This window comes from Nerophis lumbriciformis, linkage group LG15 (assembly GCF_033978685.3).
Source record: "Nerophis lumbriciformis linkage group LG15, RoL_Nlum_v2.1, whole genome shotgun sequence".
Lineage (NCBI taxonomy): Eukaryota > Metazoa > Chordata > Actinopteri > Syngnathiformes > Syngnathidae > Nerophis > Nerophis lumbriciformis.
The window spans coordinates 28,439,859-28,458,834 of NC_084562.2; the positions used below are offsets into that span (position 1 = coordinate 28,439,859).

General features: G+C 41.1%; 1 protein-coding gene across 1 annotated transcript in view; it reads right to left on the reverse strand.

Moving 5' to 3' along the window:
• Positions 1 to 492: 492 nt before the first annotated feature.
• ppef1 (protein phosphatase, EF-hand calcium binding domain 1) overlaps positions 493 to 18,976 on the reverse strand; it is a 36,632-nt gene continuing 18,148 nt past the window's right edge. The window contains exons 8-19 of the mRNA XM_072914823.1: positions 16,162 to 16,208; positions 15,928 to 16,094; positions 15,826 to 15,862; positions 15,616 to 15,765; positions 12,215 to 12,357; positions 9,597 to 9,777; positions 5,502 to 5,687; positions 5,300 to 5,442; positions 2,146 to 2,252; positions 1,922 to 2,085; positions 1,541 to 1,625; positions 493 to 1,486 (exon numbers count right to left, since the gene is read on the reverse strand). Coding sequence (XP_072770924.1) covers positions 1,284 to 1,486; positions 1,541 to 1,625; positions 1,922 to 2,085; positions 2,146 to 2,252; positions 5,300 to 5,442; positions 5,502 to 5,687; positions 9,597 to 9,777; positions 12,215 to 12,357; positions 15,616 to 15,765; positions 15,826 to 15,862; positions 15,928 to 16,094; positions 16,162 to 16,208 — 1,613 coding nt within the window. The 3' untranslated portion in view covers positions 493 to 1,283. The remainder of the gene's footprint in view (positions 1,487 to 1,540; positions 1,626 to 1,921; positions 2,086 to 2,145; positions 2,253 to 5,299; positions 5,443 to 5,501; positions 5,688 to 9,596; positions 9,778 to 12,214; positions 12,358 to 15,615; positions 15,766 to 15,825; positions 15,863 to 15,927; positions 16,095 to 16,161; positions 16,209 to 18,976) is intronic.

The window sequence follows — 18,976 nt, forward strand, 5'->3', positions numbered from 1 at the left end:
CACACTCAGTGTTATGGACAAAGGCAGAAAGAAAGACAAAAACTGGATTTCCTGGCAAAAAATGGATTGAATGACGGAACATGAAACTTGTGGCACTAAAGAAGGACAACAACTGGATTTCCTGGCAAAAAATGGATTGAATGACAGAACATGAAACTTGTGGCACTAAAGAAGGACAAAAACTGGATTTCCTGGCAAAAAATGAATTGATTGACAGAACATGAAACTTGTGGCACTAAAGAAGGACAACAACTGGATTTCCTGGCCAAAAATGGATTGAATGACGGAACATGAAACTCGTGGTGCTAAAGAAGGACAAAAACTGGTTATCCTGGCAAAAAATGAATTGAATGACAGAACACGAAACTCGTGGTGTTCTTTAAATAAGCCCACACTCAGTGTTATGGACAAAGGCAGAAAGAAAAACAAAAACTGGATTTCCTGGCCAAAAATGAATTGAATGACGGAAGATGAAACTTGTGGCGCTAAAGAAGGACAACAACTGGATTTCCTGGCAAAAAATGGATTGAATGACAGAACATGAAACTCGTGGTGTTCTTTAAATAAGCCCACACTCAGTGTTATGGACAAAGGCAGAAAGAAGGACAACAACTGGATTTCCTGGCCATAAAATGGATTGAATGACGGAACATGAAACTTGTGGCACTAAAGAAGGACAACAACTGGATTTCCTGGCCAAAAATGGATTGAATGACGGAACATGAAACTCGTGGTGCTAAAGAAGGACAAAAACTGGATTTCCTGGCATAAAATGAATTGATTGACAGAACATGAAACTCGTGGTGTTCTTTAAATAAGCCCACACTCAGTGTTACGGACACATGCAGAAAGAAGGACAAAAACTGGATTTCCTGACCATAAAATGGAATGAATGACCGAACATGAAACTGGTGGCGCTCTTTATATGAGCCCACATTTTGAGTGTTACGGACGAAGGCAGAAAGAAGGACAAAATCTGGAGTTCCTGGCACAAAATGGAGAGTGTTTATTACTATGTACTTGATTAATTATAGATGTTTTTCATACTAAATACTAGTATCACAGGTGTAGATATTGTATCTGCTGTAGTTTAAAAAGAAAAAAAAGCGTCAAAATGGTCCTGGCCAAGGACAGGTAGATCCCTGGTGTGTACCTGTGCAGGTATGGTCAGGTGTGTACCTGTGCAGGTACGGTCAGGTCAGGTGTGTACCTGTGCAGGTCAGGTCAGGTGTGTACCTGTGCAGGTCAGGTCAGGTGAGTCTCTTACCTTCCTGCTACCTCCACTAGTCTTTCCTGGGACCATCTCTGCCCTCCAACTTGTGCACCACTCTGAAGGCCTCCAGGAACTCGGTGAAGTCGATGCTGCCATCTTTGTTGAAGTCCATGCTGCGGGCCAAGTCGTCGATGGCTCCGTTGGTGACGTCCACGCCCAGGTGAGCGCTGAAGAGGCGCCAGGTGTGACGGAACTCCTCCATGGAAATCAAACCTGCGCACCAACCTCCATGAGATGTTGCACTCTGAAGGAACACCTGTCATTTACCTGAGTGGTCCTTGTCGATAATGTTGAAGATCACCTCGATGTCTGTCCTGTATCGGAATAAAGTCTCTGCAAGACTGGGGGTCACCTGCAAGGAAGTACTTTCACTTTCACTTCACTATTTTTCAAATGAGGGAGCAACAACATGAAATATCAGAGTGAGCTGAAATTATTTCAAACTGATCACATTTAATCAAATATAAATGTATAGAAGATATCAATATTTATCCATCCATTTTCTACCGCTTGTCCCTTTTTTGGGGTGGCTTATATTTCTATATATTGTTTGCTGCCTCATTCTAGAAGTTGTTTTCTATTTAGAAAGCCCAGACAAGTTGTTGTCTCACATAAAGACATGTGGTGCATTAGAAGATGGTCTCTGACCTGGGCCAGCGGTAGTCCTGGTCCCATGTCCTTGAAGCAGGACTGATAGTCCACACTGCCATCGCTGGCCAGGTGAGCCAGACGTGGACGAAGAGTCCTCCAAGGCAGGTCCAGTCGCAGGACGGACTCCAACACCTGAGCCCATTCACTGAGGCTCACCCTGCCTGGACAGTTCTTCTACATTTAGGTTTATGTCAGAAGTGAAGATGACAGGTGAGTCTCACCTGTGCTGGTCTGGTCAAAGTGCTGGAATCCTGCCAGGAGGTCAGAGCGATGAGCAAACACTTTCTCTTTGAGGGCCCTCAGAGCGGAGTCCTCTGCAGCACACACTCTGTCACACAAACACACACCTGCTCATCTTACCTGGCACAACACACACACTGTCACACAAACACACACTCTGTCACTCACACAAACACACACTCTGTCACTCAACACGCACTCTGTCACACAAACACACACACACTCTGTCACACAAACACACACCTGCTCATCTCTTACTCTCTGGTACCTGGCACAGACAGACAGGTGATGTCAATATGACTGACTCTCATTTCAGTCTGTATACTTTCTACTACAGAGACACCAGGTTGGAGATCCAGGTTGGAGACCCAGGTTGGAGACCCAGGTTGGAGACCCAGGTTGGAGACCCAGGTTGGAGATCCAGGTTGGAGATCCAGGTTGGAGACCCAGGTTAGAGACCCAGGTTGGAGACCCAGGCTGGAGACCCAGGCTGGAGACCCAGGTTGGAGACCCAGGTTGGAGACCCAGGTTGGAGACCTATGTTAGAGACCCAGGTTGGAGACCTATGTTTGAGACCTAGGTTTGAGGCTCAGGTTGGAGGCCCACGTTGGAGACCCAGGTTGAAGGTCTAGGTTGAAGGTCCAGGTTGAAGGTCCAGGTTGGAGACCTATGTTGGAGGCCCATGTTGGAGACCAAGGTTGGAGACCCAGGTTGGAGGCCCAGGTTGGAGACCCAGGTTGGAGACCCAGGTTGGAGATCCAGGTTGGAGATCCAGGTTGGAGATCCAGGTTGGAGGCCCAGGTTGGAGACCAATGTTCGAGGCCCAGATTGGAGGCCCAGTTTGGAGATCCAGGTTGCAAACCCAGGTTGGAGATCCAGTTTGGAGACCTATGTTCGAGGCCCAGGTTGGAGATCCAGTTTGGAGACCTATGTTGGAGACCCAGGTTAGAGATCCAGGTTGGAGATCCAGGTTGAAAACCCAGGTTGGAGATCCAGTTTGGAGATCCAGGTTGGAGACCTATGTTCGAGGCCCAGTTTGGAGACCTATGTTGGAGACCCAGGTTGGAGACCCAGGTTGGAGATCCAGGTTAGAGACCCAGGTTAGAGACCCAGGTTGGAGACCAATGTTGGAGACCAATGTTGGAGACCCAGGTTGGAGACCCAGGTTGGAGATCCAGGTTAGAGACCCAGGTTAGAGACCCAGGTTGGAGACCAATGTTGGAGACCAATGTTGGAGACCCAGGTTGGAGACCCAGGCTGGAGACCCAGGTTGGAGACCTATGTTGGAGGCCCAGGTTGGAGACCCAGGTTGGCGGCCCAGGTTGGAGACCCAGGTTGGAGACCCAGGTTGGAGGCCCAGGTTGGAGGCCCAGGTTGGAGGCCCAGGTTGGAGGCCCATGTTGGAAACCCAGAGTGGAGGCCCAGGTTGGAGGCCCAGGTTGGAGGCCCAGGTTGGAGACCCAGGTTGGAGACCTGTGTCGTAGACCCAGGTTGGAGACCTATGTTGGAGGCCCAGGTTGGAGGCCCAGGTTGGAGGCCCAGGTAGGAGGCCCAGGTTGGAGATCCAGGTTGGAGGCCCAGGTTGGAGATCCAGGTTGGAGGCCCAGGTTGGAGACCCAGGTTGGAGGCCCATGTTGGAGGCCCAGGTTGGAGACCTATGTCAGAGGCCCAGGTTGGAGACCCAGTTTGGAGACCTATGTTGGAGACCTATGTCGGAGGCCCAGGTTGGAGATCCAGGTTGGAGACCTATGTTGGAGACCCAGGTTGGAGACCTATGTCGGTGGCCCAGGTTGGAGACCTATGTCGGAGGCCCAGGTTGGAGACCCAGGTTGGAGACCCATGTTGGAGGCCCAGGTTGGAGACCTATGTCAGAGGCCCAGGTTGGAGACCCAGTTTGGAGACCTATGTTGGAGACCTATGTCGGAGGCCCAGGTTGGAGATCCAGGTTGGAGACCTATGTTGGAGACCCAGGTTGGAGACCTATGTCGGAGGCCCAGGTTGGAGACCTATGTCGGAGGCCCAGGTTGGAGATCCAGGTTGGAGACCTATGTTGGAGACCCAGGTTGGAGACCTATGTCGGAGGCCCAGGTTGGAGACCTATGTCGGAGGCCCAGGTTGGAGACCCAGGTTGGAGACCTATGTCGGAGGCCCAGGTTGGAGACCTATGTCGGAGGCCCAGGTTGGAGATCCAGGTTGGAGACCTATGTCGGAGGCCCAGGTTGGAGACCTATGTCGGAGGCCCAGGTTGGAGATCCAGGTTGGAGACCTATGTTGGAGACCCAGGTTGGAGACCTATGTCGGAGGCCCAGGTTGGAGACCTATGTCGGAGGCCCAGGTTGGAGATCCAGGTTGGAGACCTATGTTGGAGACCCAGGTTGGAGACCTATGTCGGAGGCCCAGGTTGGAGACCTATGTCGGAGGCCCAGGTTGGAGACCCAGGTTGGAGACCTATGTCGGAGGCCCAGGTTGGAGACCTATGTCGGAGGCCCAGGTTGGAGATCCAGGTTGGAGACCTATGTCGGAGGCCCAGGTTGGAGACCCAGGTTGGAGACCTATGTCGGAGGCCCAGGTTGGAGACCTATGTCGGAGGCCCAGGTTGGAGATCCAGGTTGGAGACCTATGTTGGAGACCCAGGTTGGAGACCTATGTCGGAGGCCCAGGTTGGAGACCTATGTCGGAGATCCAGGTTGGAGACCCAGGTTGGAGACCTGCATCTCTAACCTGGGCCTCCAACCTTCTGTCTCCAACAATGCTAGTTTGTGTACATTCCAATAGCAAGTACAAATCTGTCTGAAAACACTCCTACAGACATCACACAGTAAGAATAGTTTTAGTTACATTGTAAAACTTACAAACGTTGCTTGGACAGATGGATGAAGAAACCATAAGAGTAGAATCGCTATGGACAGCTAGAAGACGGAAGGGCACTTGTACTTTTGGTTGGAAACAAAGTCTAACCAGAAGGACTCTGCAGCACCTGAACTGCTCCCAAAGATGGCGTCATAGCACAAACAATAACACACCATTAAAGTGTATTTGTAACTATTAGCACTATGGTGGTCAATCCATTATAAGCCACACCGTGTTAGGAGCTGCAGGGTTCAAAGCGTAGTCTATAGTTGTGGCTCACAGTACCTTTGGGTCAGCGTGAGTTTGCGGGTGCTGGGGCTGACTTGGTACTGGTAGAAGCGTGGCAGCAGGTCTCGGCCCAGCTTGACGTAGGCCCCGCGGTTGCTGCCCTCCTCGTAGTAGTTGGACGCGGAGAAGATGGTGATCACCTGCCACAGGTGAGATGCTGAAGAAGTGCAGGGGGAGGGGAGGAGCATGCTGCAGCTACCTGTCCACCGTGACACAGCTCGTAGCCCTCCTGCTTGCACTGGTGGGATCGCACCATCAGCTGCAGGCCGTGTCGGAGCAGAAGGCACCGCGTCACGTCGGGACCAAAGTAGCAGCCGCCTCCTCGAAAAGTGTTTGGACTGCAGCCATCTTGGCTCCTGGGGTCGCTCCACAGGATGTCCACCATCTGGAGGACACAGTGACACTCACATCCACTCTCATGTCCACTCAGTGTGACTCACATCCACTCTCATGTCCACTCAGTGAGACTCACATCCACTCTCATGTCCACTCAGTGTTCCTCCTCACCTGTTTCCACTCTCATGTCCACTCAGTGTTCCTCCTCACTTGTTTCCACTCTCATGTCCACTCAGTGAGACTCACATCCACTCTCATGTCCACTCAGTGTTCCTCCTCACCTGTTTCCACTCTCATGTCCACTCAGTGTTCCTCCTCACCTGTTTCCACTCTCATGTCCACTCAGTGTTCCTCCTCACCTGTTTCCACTCTCATGTCCACTCAGTGTTCCTCCTCACCTGTTTCCACTCTCATGTCCACTCAGTGTTCCTCCTCACTTGTTTCCACTCTCATGTCCACTCAGTGAGACTCACATCCACTCTCATGTCCACTCAGTGTTCCTCCTCACCTGTTTCCACTCTCATGTCCACTCAGTGTTCCTCCTCACCTGTTTCCACTCTCATGTCCACTCAGTGTTCCTCCTCACCTGTTTCCACTCTCATGTCCACTCAGTGTTCCTCCTCACCTGTTTCCACTCTCATGTCCACTCAGTGTTCCTCCTCACCTGTTTCCACTCTCATGTCCACTCAGTGTTCCTCCTCACCTGTTTCCACTCTCATGTCCACTCAGTGTTCCTCCTCACTTGTTTCCACTCTCATGTCCACTCAGTGAGACTCACATCCACTCTCATGTCCACTCAGTGTTCCTCCTCACCTGTTTCCACTCTCATGTCCACTCAGTGTTCCTCCTCACCTGTTTCCACTCTCATGTCCACTCAGTGTTCCTCCTCACCTGTTTCCACTCTCATGTCCACTCAGTGTTCCTCCTCACCTGTTTCCACTCTCATGTCCACTCAGTGTTCCTCCTCACCTGTTTCCACTCTCATGTCCACTCAGTGTTCCTCCTCACCTGTTTCCACTCTCATGTCCACTCAGTGTTCCTCCTCACCTGTTTCCACTCTCATGTCCACTCAGTGTTCCTCCTCACTTGTTTCCACTCTCATGTCCACTCAGTGAGACTCACATCCACTCTCATGTCCACTCAGTGTTCCTCCTCACCTGTTTCCACTCTCATGTCCACTCAGTGTTCCTCCTCACCTGTTTCCACTCTCATGTCCACTCAGTGTTCCTCCTCACCTGTTTCCACTCTCATGTCCACTCAGTGTTCCTCCTCACCTGTTTCCACTCTCATGTCCACTCTGTGTTCCTCACCTGTTTCCACTCTCATGTCCACTCAGTGTTCCACACCTGTTTCCACTCTCATGTCCACTCAGTGTTCCTCCTCACCTGTTTCCACTCTCATGTCCACTCAGTGTTCCTTCTCACCTGTTTCCACTCTCTTGTCCACTCAGTCTTCCTCATCACATGTTTCCACTCTCACGTCCACTCAGTGTTCCTCCTCACCTGTTTCCACTCTCATGTCCACTCAGTGTTCCTCCTCACCTGTTTCCACTCTCATGTCCACTCAGTGTTCCTCCTCACCTGTTTCCACTCTCATGTCCACTCAGTGTTCCTCCTCACCTGTTTCCACTCTCATGTCCACTCAGTGTTCCTCCTCACCTGTTTCCACTCTCATGTCCACTCAGTGTTCCTCCTCACCTGTTTCCACTCTCATGTCCACTCAGTGTTCCTCCTCACCTGTTTCCACTCTCATGTCCACTCAGTGTTCCTCCTCACTTGTTTCCACTCTCATGTCCACTCAGTGAGACTCACATCCACTCTCATGTCCACTCAGTGTTCCTCCTCACCTGTTTCCACTCTCATGTCCACTCAGTGTTCCTCCTCACCTGTTTCCACTCTCATGTCCACTCAGTGTTCCTCCTCACCTGTTTCCACTCTCATGTCCACTCAGTGTTCCTCCTCACCTGTTTCCACTCTCATGTCCACTCTGTGTTCCTCACCTGTTTCCACTCTCATGTCCACTCAGTGTTCCACACCTGTTTCCACTCTCATGTCCACTCAGTGTTCCTCCTCACCTGTTTCCACTCTCATGTCCACTCAGTGTTCCTTCTCACCTGTTTCCACTCTCTTGTCCACTCAGTCTTCCTCATCACATGTTTCCACTCTCACGTCCACTCAGTGTTCCTCCTCACCTGTTTCCACTCTCATGTCCACTCAGTGTTCCTCCTCACCTGTTTCCACTCTCATGTCCACTCAGTGTTCCTCCTCACCTGTTTCCACTCTCATGTCCACTCAGTGTTCCTCCTCACCTGTTTCCACTCTCATGTCCACTCAGTGTTCCTCCTCACCTGTTTCCACTCTCATGTCCACTCAGTGTTCCTCCTCACCTGTTTCCACTCTCATGTCCACTCAGTGTTCCTCCTCACCTGTTTCCACTCTCATGTCCACTCAGTGTTCCTCCTCACTTGTTTCCACTCTCATGTCCACTCAGTGAGACTCACATCCACTCTCATGTCCACTCAGTGTTCCTCCTCACCTGTTTCCACTCTCATGTCCACTCAGTGTTCCTCCTCACCTGTTTCCACTCTCATGTCCACTCAGTGTTCCTCCTCACCTGTTTCCACTCTCATGTCCACTCAGTGTTCCTCCTCACCTGTTTCCACTCTCATGTCCACTCAGTGTTCCTCCTCACCTGTTTCCACTCTCATGTCCACTCAGTGTTCCTCCTCACCTGTTTCCACTCTCATGTCCACTCAGTGTTCCTCCTCACCTGTTTCCACTCTCATGTCCACTCAGTGTTCCTCCTCACCTGTTTCCACTCTCATGTCCACTCAGTGTTCCTCCTCACCTGTTTCCACTCTCATGTCCACTCAGTGTTCCTCCTCACTTGTTTCCACTCTCATGTCCACTCAGTGAGACTCACATCCACTCTCATGTCCACTCAGTGTTCCTCCTCACCTGTTTCCACTCTCATGTCCACTCAGTGTTCCTCCTCACCTGTTTCCACTCTCATGTCCACTCAGTGTTCCTCCTCACCTGTTTCCACTCTCATGTCCACTCAGTGTTCCTCCTCACCTGTTTCCACTCTCATGTCCACTCTGTGTTCCTCACCTGTTTCCACTCTCATGTCCACTCAGTGTTCCACACCTGTTTCCACTCTCATGTCCACTCAGTGTTCCTCCTCACCTGTTTCCACTCTCATGTCCACTCAGTGTTCCTTCTCACCTGTTTCCACTCTCTTGTCCACTCAGTCTTCCTCATCACATGTTTCCACTCTCACGTCCACTCAGTGTTCCTCCTCACCTGTTTCCACTCTCATGTCCACTCAGTGTTCCTCCTCACCTGTTTCCACTCTCATGTCCACTCAGTGTTCCTCATCACCTGTTTCCACTCTCATGTCCACTCAGTGTTCCTCCTCACCTGTTTCCACTCTCATGTACACTCAGTGTTCCTCCTCACCTGTTTCCACTCTCATGTCCACTCAGTGTTCCTCCTCACCTGTTTCCACTCTCATGTCCACTCAGTGTTCCTCCTCACCTGTTTCCACTCTCATGTCCACTCAGTGTTCCTCCTTACCTGTTTCCACTCTCATGTCCACTCAGTGTTCCTCCTCACCTGTTTCCACTCTCATGTCCACTCAGTGTTCCTCCTCACCTGTTTCCACTCTCATGTCCACTCAGTGTTCCTCCTCACCTGTTTCCACTCTCATGTCCACTCAGTGTTCCTCCTCACATGTTTCCACTCTCATGTCCACTCAGTCTTCCTCATCACCTGTTTTCACTCTCATGTCCACTCAGTGTGACTCACATCCACTCTCATGTCCACTCAGTGTTCCTCCTCACCTGTTTCCACTCTCATGTCCACTCAGTGTTCCTCCTCACCTGTTTCCACTCTCATGTCCACTCAGTGTTCCTCCTCACCTGTTTCCACTCTCATGTCCACTCAGTGTTCCTCCTCACCTGTTTCCACTCCCGCTCCTCCTGCGCAGGCAAAGGAGACACTGGCAGGATGTTGCAATGCATGCTGGGAGAGAAGCCGCAGGGAGTCGGTGGAGAGCAGAGGGAGGAAGACGACGAGGAAGACGAGGAGGAGGAAGAGGAGGAGGAGGTGTCTTGGCGGCTCAGAGCGCATCGCCTCTTTCTACAGTTAGGTCACAACATAGATCAGAAGACATATTTGACACAGGTGAGTCACTTCATACAGGTGAGTCACTTCATACAGGTGTGAGTCACTTCATACAGGTGAGTCACTTCATACAGGTGTGAGTCACTTCATACGGGTGAGTCACTTCATACAGGTGAGTCACTTCATACAGGTGTGAGTCACTTCATACAGGTGAGTCACTTCATACAGGTGTGAGTCACTTCATAAAGGTGAGTCACTTCATACAGGTGTGAGTCAGTTCATACAGGTGAGTCACTTCATACAGGTGTGAGTCACTTCATACAGGTGAGTCACTTCATACAGGTGAGAGTCACTTCATACAGGTGAGTCACTTCATACAGGTGAGTCACTTCATACAGGTGTGAGTCACTTCATACAGGTGAGTCACTTCATACAGGTGAGAGTCACTTCATACAGGTGAGTCATTTCATACAGGTGAGTCACTTCATACAGGTGAGTCACTTCATACAGGTGAGAGTCACTTCATACAGGTGAGAGTCACTTCATACAGGTGTGAGTCACTTCATACAGGTGAGTCATTTCATACAGGTGAGAGTCACTTCATACAGGTGAGAGTCACTTCATACAGGTGGGAGTCACTTCATACAGGTGAGTCACTTCATACAGGTGAGAGTCACTTCATACAGGTGAGTCACTTCATACAGGTGAGTCATTTCATACAGGTGAGTCACTTCATACAGGTGAGAGTCACTTCATACAGGTGAGTCATTTCATACAGGTGAGTCACTTCATACAGGTGAGAGTCACTTCATGCAGGTGAGTCATTTCATACAGGTGAGTCACTTCATACAGGTGAGTCATTCCATACAGGTGAGTCACTTCATACAGGTGTGAGTCACTTCATACAGGTGTGAGTCACTTCATACAGGTGGGAGTCACTTCATACAGGTGTGAGTCACTTCACACAGGTGAGAGTCACTTCATACAGGTGAGAGTCACTTCATACAGATGAGAGTCACTTCATACAGGTGAGAGTCACTTCATGCAGGTGAGAGTCACTTCTTACAGGTGTGAGTCACTTCATACAGGTGAGTCATTTCATACAGGTGAGTCACTTCATACAGGTGAGAGTCACTTCATACAGGTGAGTCACTCACGCCCCCCCCCCCCTGAAAAGAGTGTTTATTTTCCATCTGTACGTGTCAAGATACACTATATTGCCAAAAGTATTCGGCCACCTGCCTTGACTCACATATGAAGTTGAAGTGCCATCCCATTCCTAACCCATTTCTTACACTAAAGATGCTAACACTATTGCCTCTCACGCCCCCCCTGAATAGTGTTTACACTAAAGATGCTATTACACTATTGCCTCTCACGCCCCCCTGAAGAGTGTTTACACTAAAGATGCTATAACACTATTGCCTCTCATGCCCTCCCGAAGAGTGTTTTCACCAAAGATGCTATAACACTACTGCCTCTCACGCCCCTCCTGAATAGAGAGTATTTACACTAAAGATGCTATTACACTATTGCCTCTCACGCCCCCCTGAAGAGAGTGTTTACACTAAAGATGCTAACACTATTGCTTCTAACGCACCCCCTGAAGAGTGTTTATACTAAAGATAAGATGCTATTACACTATTGCCTCTCACGCCCCCCTGAAGAGTGTTTACACTAAAGTTGCTATTACACTATTGCCTCTCACGCCCCCCCTGTATTGAGAGTATTTACACTAAAGTTGCTATTACACAATTGCTTCTCACACCCCCCCTGAAGAGTGTTTACACTAAAGTTGCTATTACACTATTGCCTCTCACGCCCCCTTGAAGAGTGTTTACACTAAAGATGCTAACACTATTGCCTCTCAAGCCCCCTGAAGTGTTTACACTAAAGATGCTAACACTATTGCCTCTCACGCCCCCCCCGAAGAGTGTTTACACTAAAAATGCTATAACACTATTGCCTCTCATGCCCCCCCGAAGAGTGTTTTCACCAAAGATGCTCTAACACTACTGCCTCTCACGCCCCTCCTGAATAGAGAGTATTTACACTAAAGATGCTATTACACTATTGCCTCTCACGCCCCTCCTGAATAGAGAGTATTTACACTAAAGATGCTATTACACTATTGCCTCTCACGCCCCTCCTGAATAGAGAGTATTTACACTAAAGATGCTATTACACTATTGCCTCTCACGCCCCCCTGAAGAGTGTTTACACTAAAGATGCTATTACACTATTGCCGCTCACGCCCCCCTTGAATAGAGTGTTTACACTAAAGATGCTATTACACTATTGCCTCTCACGCCCCTCCTGAATAGAGAGTGTTTACACTAAAGATGCTAACACTATTGCTTCTCACGCCCCCCCCTCCACATAGCACCATTTAACAAGCACTGGAATAAACAAGCTGGGGAATTGTGCTTATTGTGTGCAATCAAGAAGTGACCTGAGCTCGGGGGTTCTTTGGTTCCTGCAGGATCTGCTGGCACCAGAACTTTCCGTGGATGTCACTCTCTTCACCTGCTTGGAAGAAGGATGCATGGCCAGCTGCTCCAAACTGCGTCTGGGAAACCTCAGAGCTGATTTGATCTGGAAGAGAAAAGGACAGCTGGACTTCCACTCCCCGTATTTAGGACTCGGAATGGCAAGGACACGACTGCGGGGGTCTTCCAGGCCCAGGACCCCCACACTGAGGTGTCAAATTGGCTTTTGATTGATAGAACCTGTTATTGCGCAATACTCACATAACACAGTACAGCGCCGCTAATAGCTAGCGGGTAACTAGCACCCTAATCACCAGTTGGAAACTTGGAGCGCTAATCGCTGGCTATCTTAAATGCTAACCTGAATATGATAATATCAATATTTACTCAATATGATATCAATATTTACTCAATATGATCATATCAATATTTACAAAATATGATATAAATATTTGCTAAATATTATATAATACCTACTAAATATGATAAAGGGACAAGCAGTAGAAAATGGATGGATGGCTGGATGGATGATAATATCAATATTTACAAAATATGATATCAATATTTACTAACTATGATATCAATATTTACTAAATATGATAATATCAATATTTACTAAATATGATATCAGTTTTTACTAAATATGATAATATCAATATTTACTAAATATGATATCAATATTTACTAAATATGATATCAGTATTTACTAAATATAGTATCAGTATTGACTAAATATATCAATATTTACTGTATATAGTATCAATATTTACTAAATATGATATCAGTATTTACTAAATATGATATCCATATTTACTAAATATGATATCCATATTTACTAAATATAATATACATGTTTTACTGAATGATAATATCAATATTTACTAAATATGACATCAATATTTACCAAATATGACATCAATATTTAATAAATATGATATCAATATTTACTAAATATGATATCAACATTTACTAAATATGATAATATCAATATTTATTACATATAATATCAATATTTACTAAATATGATATCAATATTTGCTAAATATGATGTCAATATTTACTAAATATGATAGTATCAATATTTACTAAATAGATCATATCAATATTTACTAAATATGATAACATCAATATTTACTAAATATGATATCAGTATTTACTACGAATAATATCAATATTTACTAAATATGATATCAATATTTACTGTATGTAGTATCAATATTTACTAAATGTGATATCAATATTTGCTAAATATGATATCAGTATTTAATAAATGGGATATCTATATTTACTAAATATAATATACATGTTTTACTAAATATGATAATATCAATATTTACTAAATATGACATCAATATTTATTAAATATGATATCAATATTTACTATACATAGTATCAATATTTACTAAATATGATCATATCAATATTTACTACATATGATATCAGTATTTACAAAATATGGTCATATCAATATTTACTAAATATGATATCAATATTTACTAAATATGATAAGGTCAATATTTACTAAATATGATAGTATCAATATTTACAAATAGGATAATATCAATATTTACTAAATATGATATCAGTATTTACTAAATATGATCATATCAATATTTACTAAATATGATATCAGTATTTACTAAATATGATAGTATCAATATTTACTAAATAGGATAATATCAATATTTACTAATGAGATCAAATCAATATTTACTAAATATGATAACATCAATATTTACTAATGAGATCAAATCAATATTTACTAAATATGATAATGTCAATATTTACTAAATATGATAACATCAATATTTACTAAATATGATACCATAAATATTTACTAAATATGATGTCAATATTTACTAAATATGATAACATCAATATTTACTAAATATGATATCAATACTTACTAAATATGATAATGTCAATATTTACTAAATATGATAACATCAATATTTACTAAATATGATATCAATACTTACTAAATATGATAACATCAATATTTACTAAATATGATATCAATATTTACTAAATATGATAACATCAATATTTACTAAATATGATAATGTCAATATTTACTAAATATGATAACATCAATATTTACTAAATATGATATCAATACTTACTAAATATGATAATGTCAATATTTACTAAATATGATATCAATATTTACTATACATAGTATCAATATTTACTAAATATGATGTCAATATTTACTAAATATGATATCAGTATTTACTAAATATGATCATATCAATATTTACTACATATGATATCAGTATTTACAAAATATGGTCATATCAATATTTACTAAATATGATATCGTATTTACTAAATATGATATCAATATTTACTAAATATGATAATGTCAGTATTTACTAAATATGATAATATCAATATTTACTAAATATGATATCAGTATTTACTAAATATGATCATATCAATATTTACTAAATATGATATCACTATTTACTAAATATGATAGTATCAATATTTACTAAATAGGATGATATCAATATTTACTAATGAGATCATATCAATATTTACTAAATATGATAACATCAATATTTACTAAATATTATATCAATATTTACTAAATATGATAGTATCAATATTTACTAAATAGGATAATATCAATATTTACTAAATATGATAACATCAATATTTACTAAATATGATATCAATATTTACTAAATATGATAACATCAATATTTACTAAATATGATATCAATATTTACTAAATATGATAACATCAATATTTACTAAATATGATATCAATATTTACTAAATATGATAACATCAATATTTACTAAATATGATATCAATATTTACTAAATATGATAACATCAATATTTACTAAATATGATAACATCAATATTTACTAAATATGATAACATCAATATTTACTAAATATGATATCAATATTTACTAAATATGATAACATCAATATTTACTAAATATGATATCAATATTTACTAAATATGATAACATCAATATTTACTAAATATGATATCAATATTTACTAAATATGATAACATCAATATTTACTAAATATGACAACATCAATATTTACTAAATATGATATCAATATTTACTAAATATGATAATATCAATATTTACTAAATATGATATCAATATTTACTAAATATGATGATACCAATATTGACTAAATATGAACTACAGTGCAGTATGTGCTTCATACTCCTTATGGAAATATGTTCATCACTTTTCAATCGATGAAGAATGGTTACAAATAAAAACGATTTTCAAAAGTGTCAAATGATTGAAAGGACTGAGGACTGAGAAGCACATTTGGATGGCAGCAAGCAAGAAGTCCAAGTGTCAGATATTTCTTCTCCTGCCTGACCTTGTGCCTGTCCATGGCACTGAGCAAGTCCAGGTCCGTCTGGTCTGAAATGCCCCCATGAACGACCAGGACCTTGCCGTCTATCACCGTGGCGACAGGCAGAAGACTGAAGACGTCCTGAAAGAGCTGCAGGATCTCCCGTCCGTTGCTCTGCAAGAAAAGAGCTGTTCCATTGCAGGAGTGTGGCCCTCTGACAGTACTTGGACATACCTTGTACTTCTGCATGACTTCTTTGGTGAAACCATACCTGAAAGGACAGAAAGGTTCTAGTTGCTGCTGAATCTTCATGCACACCTTTCTCAGCCTGTTCACCTGAGGTTCATGATGTGGTCCTCGTGGTTTCCTCGGTTCAGATGCATGTGGTCCGGGTACAGCAGAAGGTACGCAAACAGGAGGACCACCACCTCCACGGACTTTTTCCCTCGGTCTACAAAGTCTCCATTAAACACATAGGGTGTCTCAGCAGAAGGGAGGCCGTTCTAAACGGCACAGCTCAAATCACCGCAGTGTTCTCACCCCTGAGGAAGGTCTCATCACTAAGTTTACCTTATAAAATATAAGAAGGAGGTCATCAAGTCGGCCATGAAGATCTCCTGCAGCAAACATGACAGCAGCTTTACAGTAACAACATTGGAAAGCTGCTCTTAAAGGGGAACTGCAGTTTTTGTCTATCATTCACAATCATTACAACATATTTTTCATACATTCTAAATCTAAATTAACATGAGCAAAAATCAGCTAACAATGGTGCTAATGAGAGTCGCTCTGTTTCGCCTCTAAAGTGCTCTAAAAAACATCCATCGATGTTTTATACGCACACTGTAAGTATATATGTAGTATCTAGTAACATTCATAATAACATGCAATATGTGTCTTGTAGTAACATTCATAATAACATGTAATATATATGTAGTATCTAGTAACATTCATAATAACATGCAATATATATGTAGTATCTAGTAACATTCATAATAATATGCAATATGTGTCTTGTAGAAACATTCATAACATGTAAGTATATATGTAGTATCTAGTAACATTCATAATAATATGCAATATGTGTCTTGTAGTAACATTCATAATAACATGTAATATATATGTCATGTAGTGACATTCATAATAACATGCAATATATATGTAGTATCTAGTAACATTCATAATAATATGCAATATGTGTCTTGAAGAAACATTCATAATAACATGTAATATATATATGTAGTATCTAGTAACATTCATAATAATATGCAATATGTGTCTTGTAGTAACATTCATAATAACATGTAATATATATGTAGTATCTAGTAACATTCATAATAACATGCAATATATATGTAGTATCTAGTAACATTCATAATAATATGCAATATGTGTCTTGAAGTAACATTCATAATAACATGTAATATATATGTAGTATCTAGTAACATTCATAATAACATGCAATATGTGTCTTGTAGTAACATTCATAATAACATGTAATATATATGTAGTATCTAGTAACATTCATAATAACATGCAATATATATGTAGTATCTAGTAACATTCATAATAATATGCAATATGTGTCTTGAAGAAACATTCATAATAACATGTAATATATATATATGTAGTATCTAGTAACATTCATAATAATATGCAATATGTGTCTTGTAGTAACATTCATAATAACATGTAATATATATGTAGTATCTAGTAACATTCATAATAACATGCAATATATATGTAGTATCTAGTAACATTCATAATAGTATGCAATATGTGTCTTGTAGAAACATTCATAACACGTAAGTATATATGTAGTATCTAGTAACATTCATAATAATATGCAATATGTGTCTTGTAGTAACATTCATAATAACATGTAATATATATGTAGTATCTAGTAACATTCATAATAACATGCAATATATATGTAGTATCTAGTAACATTCATAATAATATGCAATATGTGTCTTGAAGAAACATTCATAATAACATGTAATATATATATATGTAGTATCTAGTAACATTCATAATAATATGCAATATATATGTAGCATCTAGTAACATTCATAATAGTATGCAATATGTGTCTTGTAGAAACATTCATAACATGTAAGTATATATGTAGTATCTAGTAACATTCATAATAATATGCAATATGTGTCTTGAAGAAACATTCATAATAACATGTAATATATATATGTAGTATCTAGTAACATTCATAATAATATGCAATATGTGTCTTGTAGTAACATTCATAATAACATGTAATATATATGTAGTATCTAGTAACATTCATAATAACATGCAATATATATGTAGTATCTAGTAACATTCATAATAATATGCAATATGTGTCTTGAAGTAACATTCATAATAACATGTAATATATATGTAGTATCTAGTAACATTCATAATAATATGCAATATGTGTCTTGTAGTAACATTCATAATAACATGTAATATATATGTAGTATCTAGTAACATTCATAATAACATGCAATATATATGTAGTATCTAGTAACATTCATAATAATATGCAATATGTGTCTTGAAGAAACATTCATAATAACATGTAATATATATATATGTAGTATCTAGTAACATTCATAATAATATGCAATATGTGTCTTGTAGTAACATTCATAATAACATGTAATATATATATATGTAGTATCTAGTAACATTCATAATAGTATGCAATATGTGTCTTGTAGAAACATTCATAACATGTAAGTATATATGTAGTATCTAGTAACATTCATAATAATATGCAATATGTGTCTTGTAGTAACATTCATAATAACATGTAATATATATGTAGTATCTAGTAACATTCATAATAACATGCAATATATATGTAGTATCTAGTAACATTCATAATAATATGCAATATGTGTCTTGAAGTAACATTCATAATAACATGTAATATATATGTCATGTAGTAACATTCATAATAACATGTAATATATATGTCTTGTAGTAACATTCATAATAACATGTAATATATATGTAGTATCTAGTAACATTCATAATAACATGCAATATATATGTAGTATCTAGTAACATTCATAATAATATGCAATATGTGTCTTGAAGAAACATTCATAATAACATGTAATATATATATATGTAGTATCTAGTAACATTCATAATAATATGCAATATGTGTCTTGTAGTAACATTCATAATAACATGTAATATATATGTAGTATCTAGTAACATTCATAATAACATGCAATATATATGTAGTATCTAGTAACATTCATAATAGTATGCAATATGTGTCTTGTAGAAACATTCATAACACGTAAGTATATATGTAGTATCTAGTAACATTCATAATAATATGCAATATGTGTCTTGTAGTAACATTCATAAT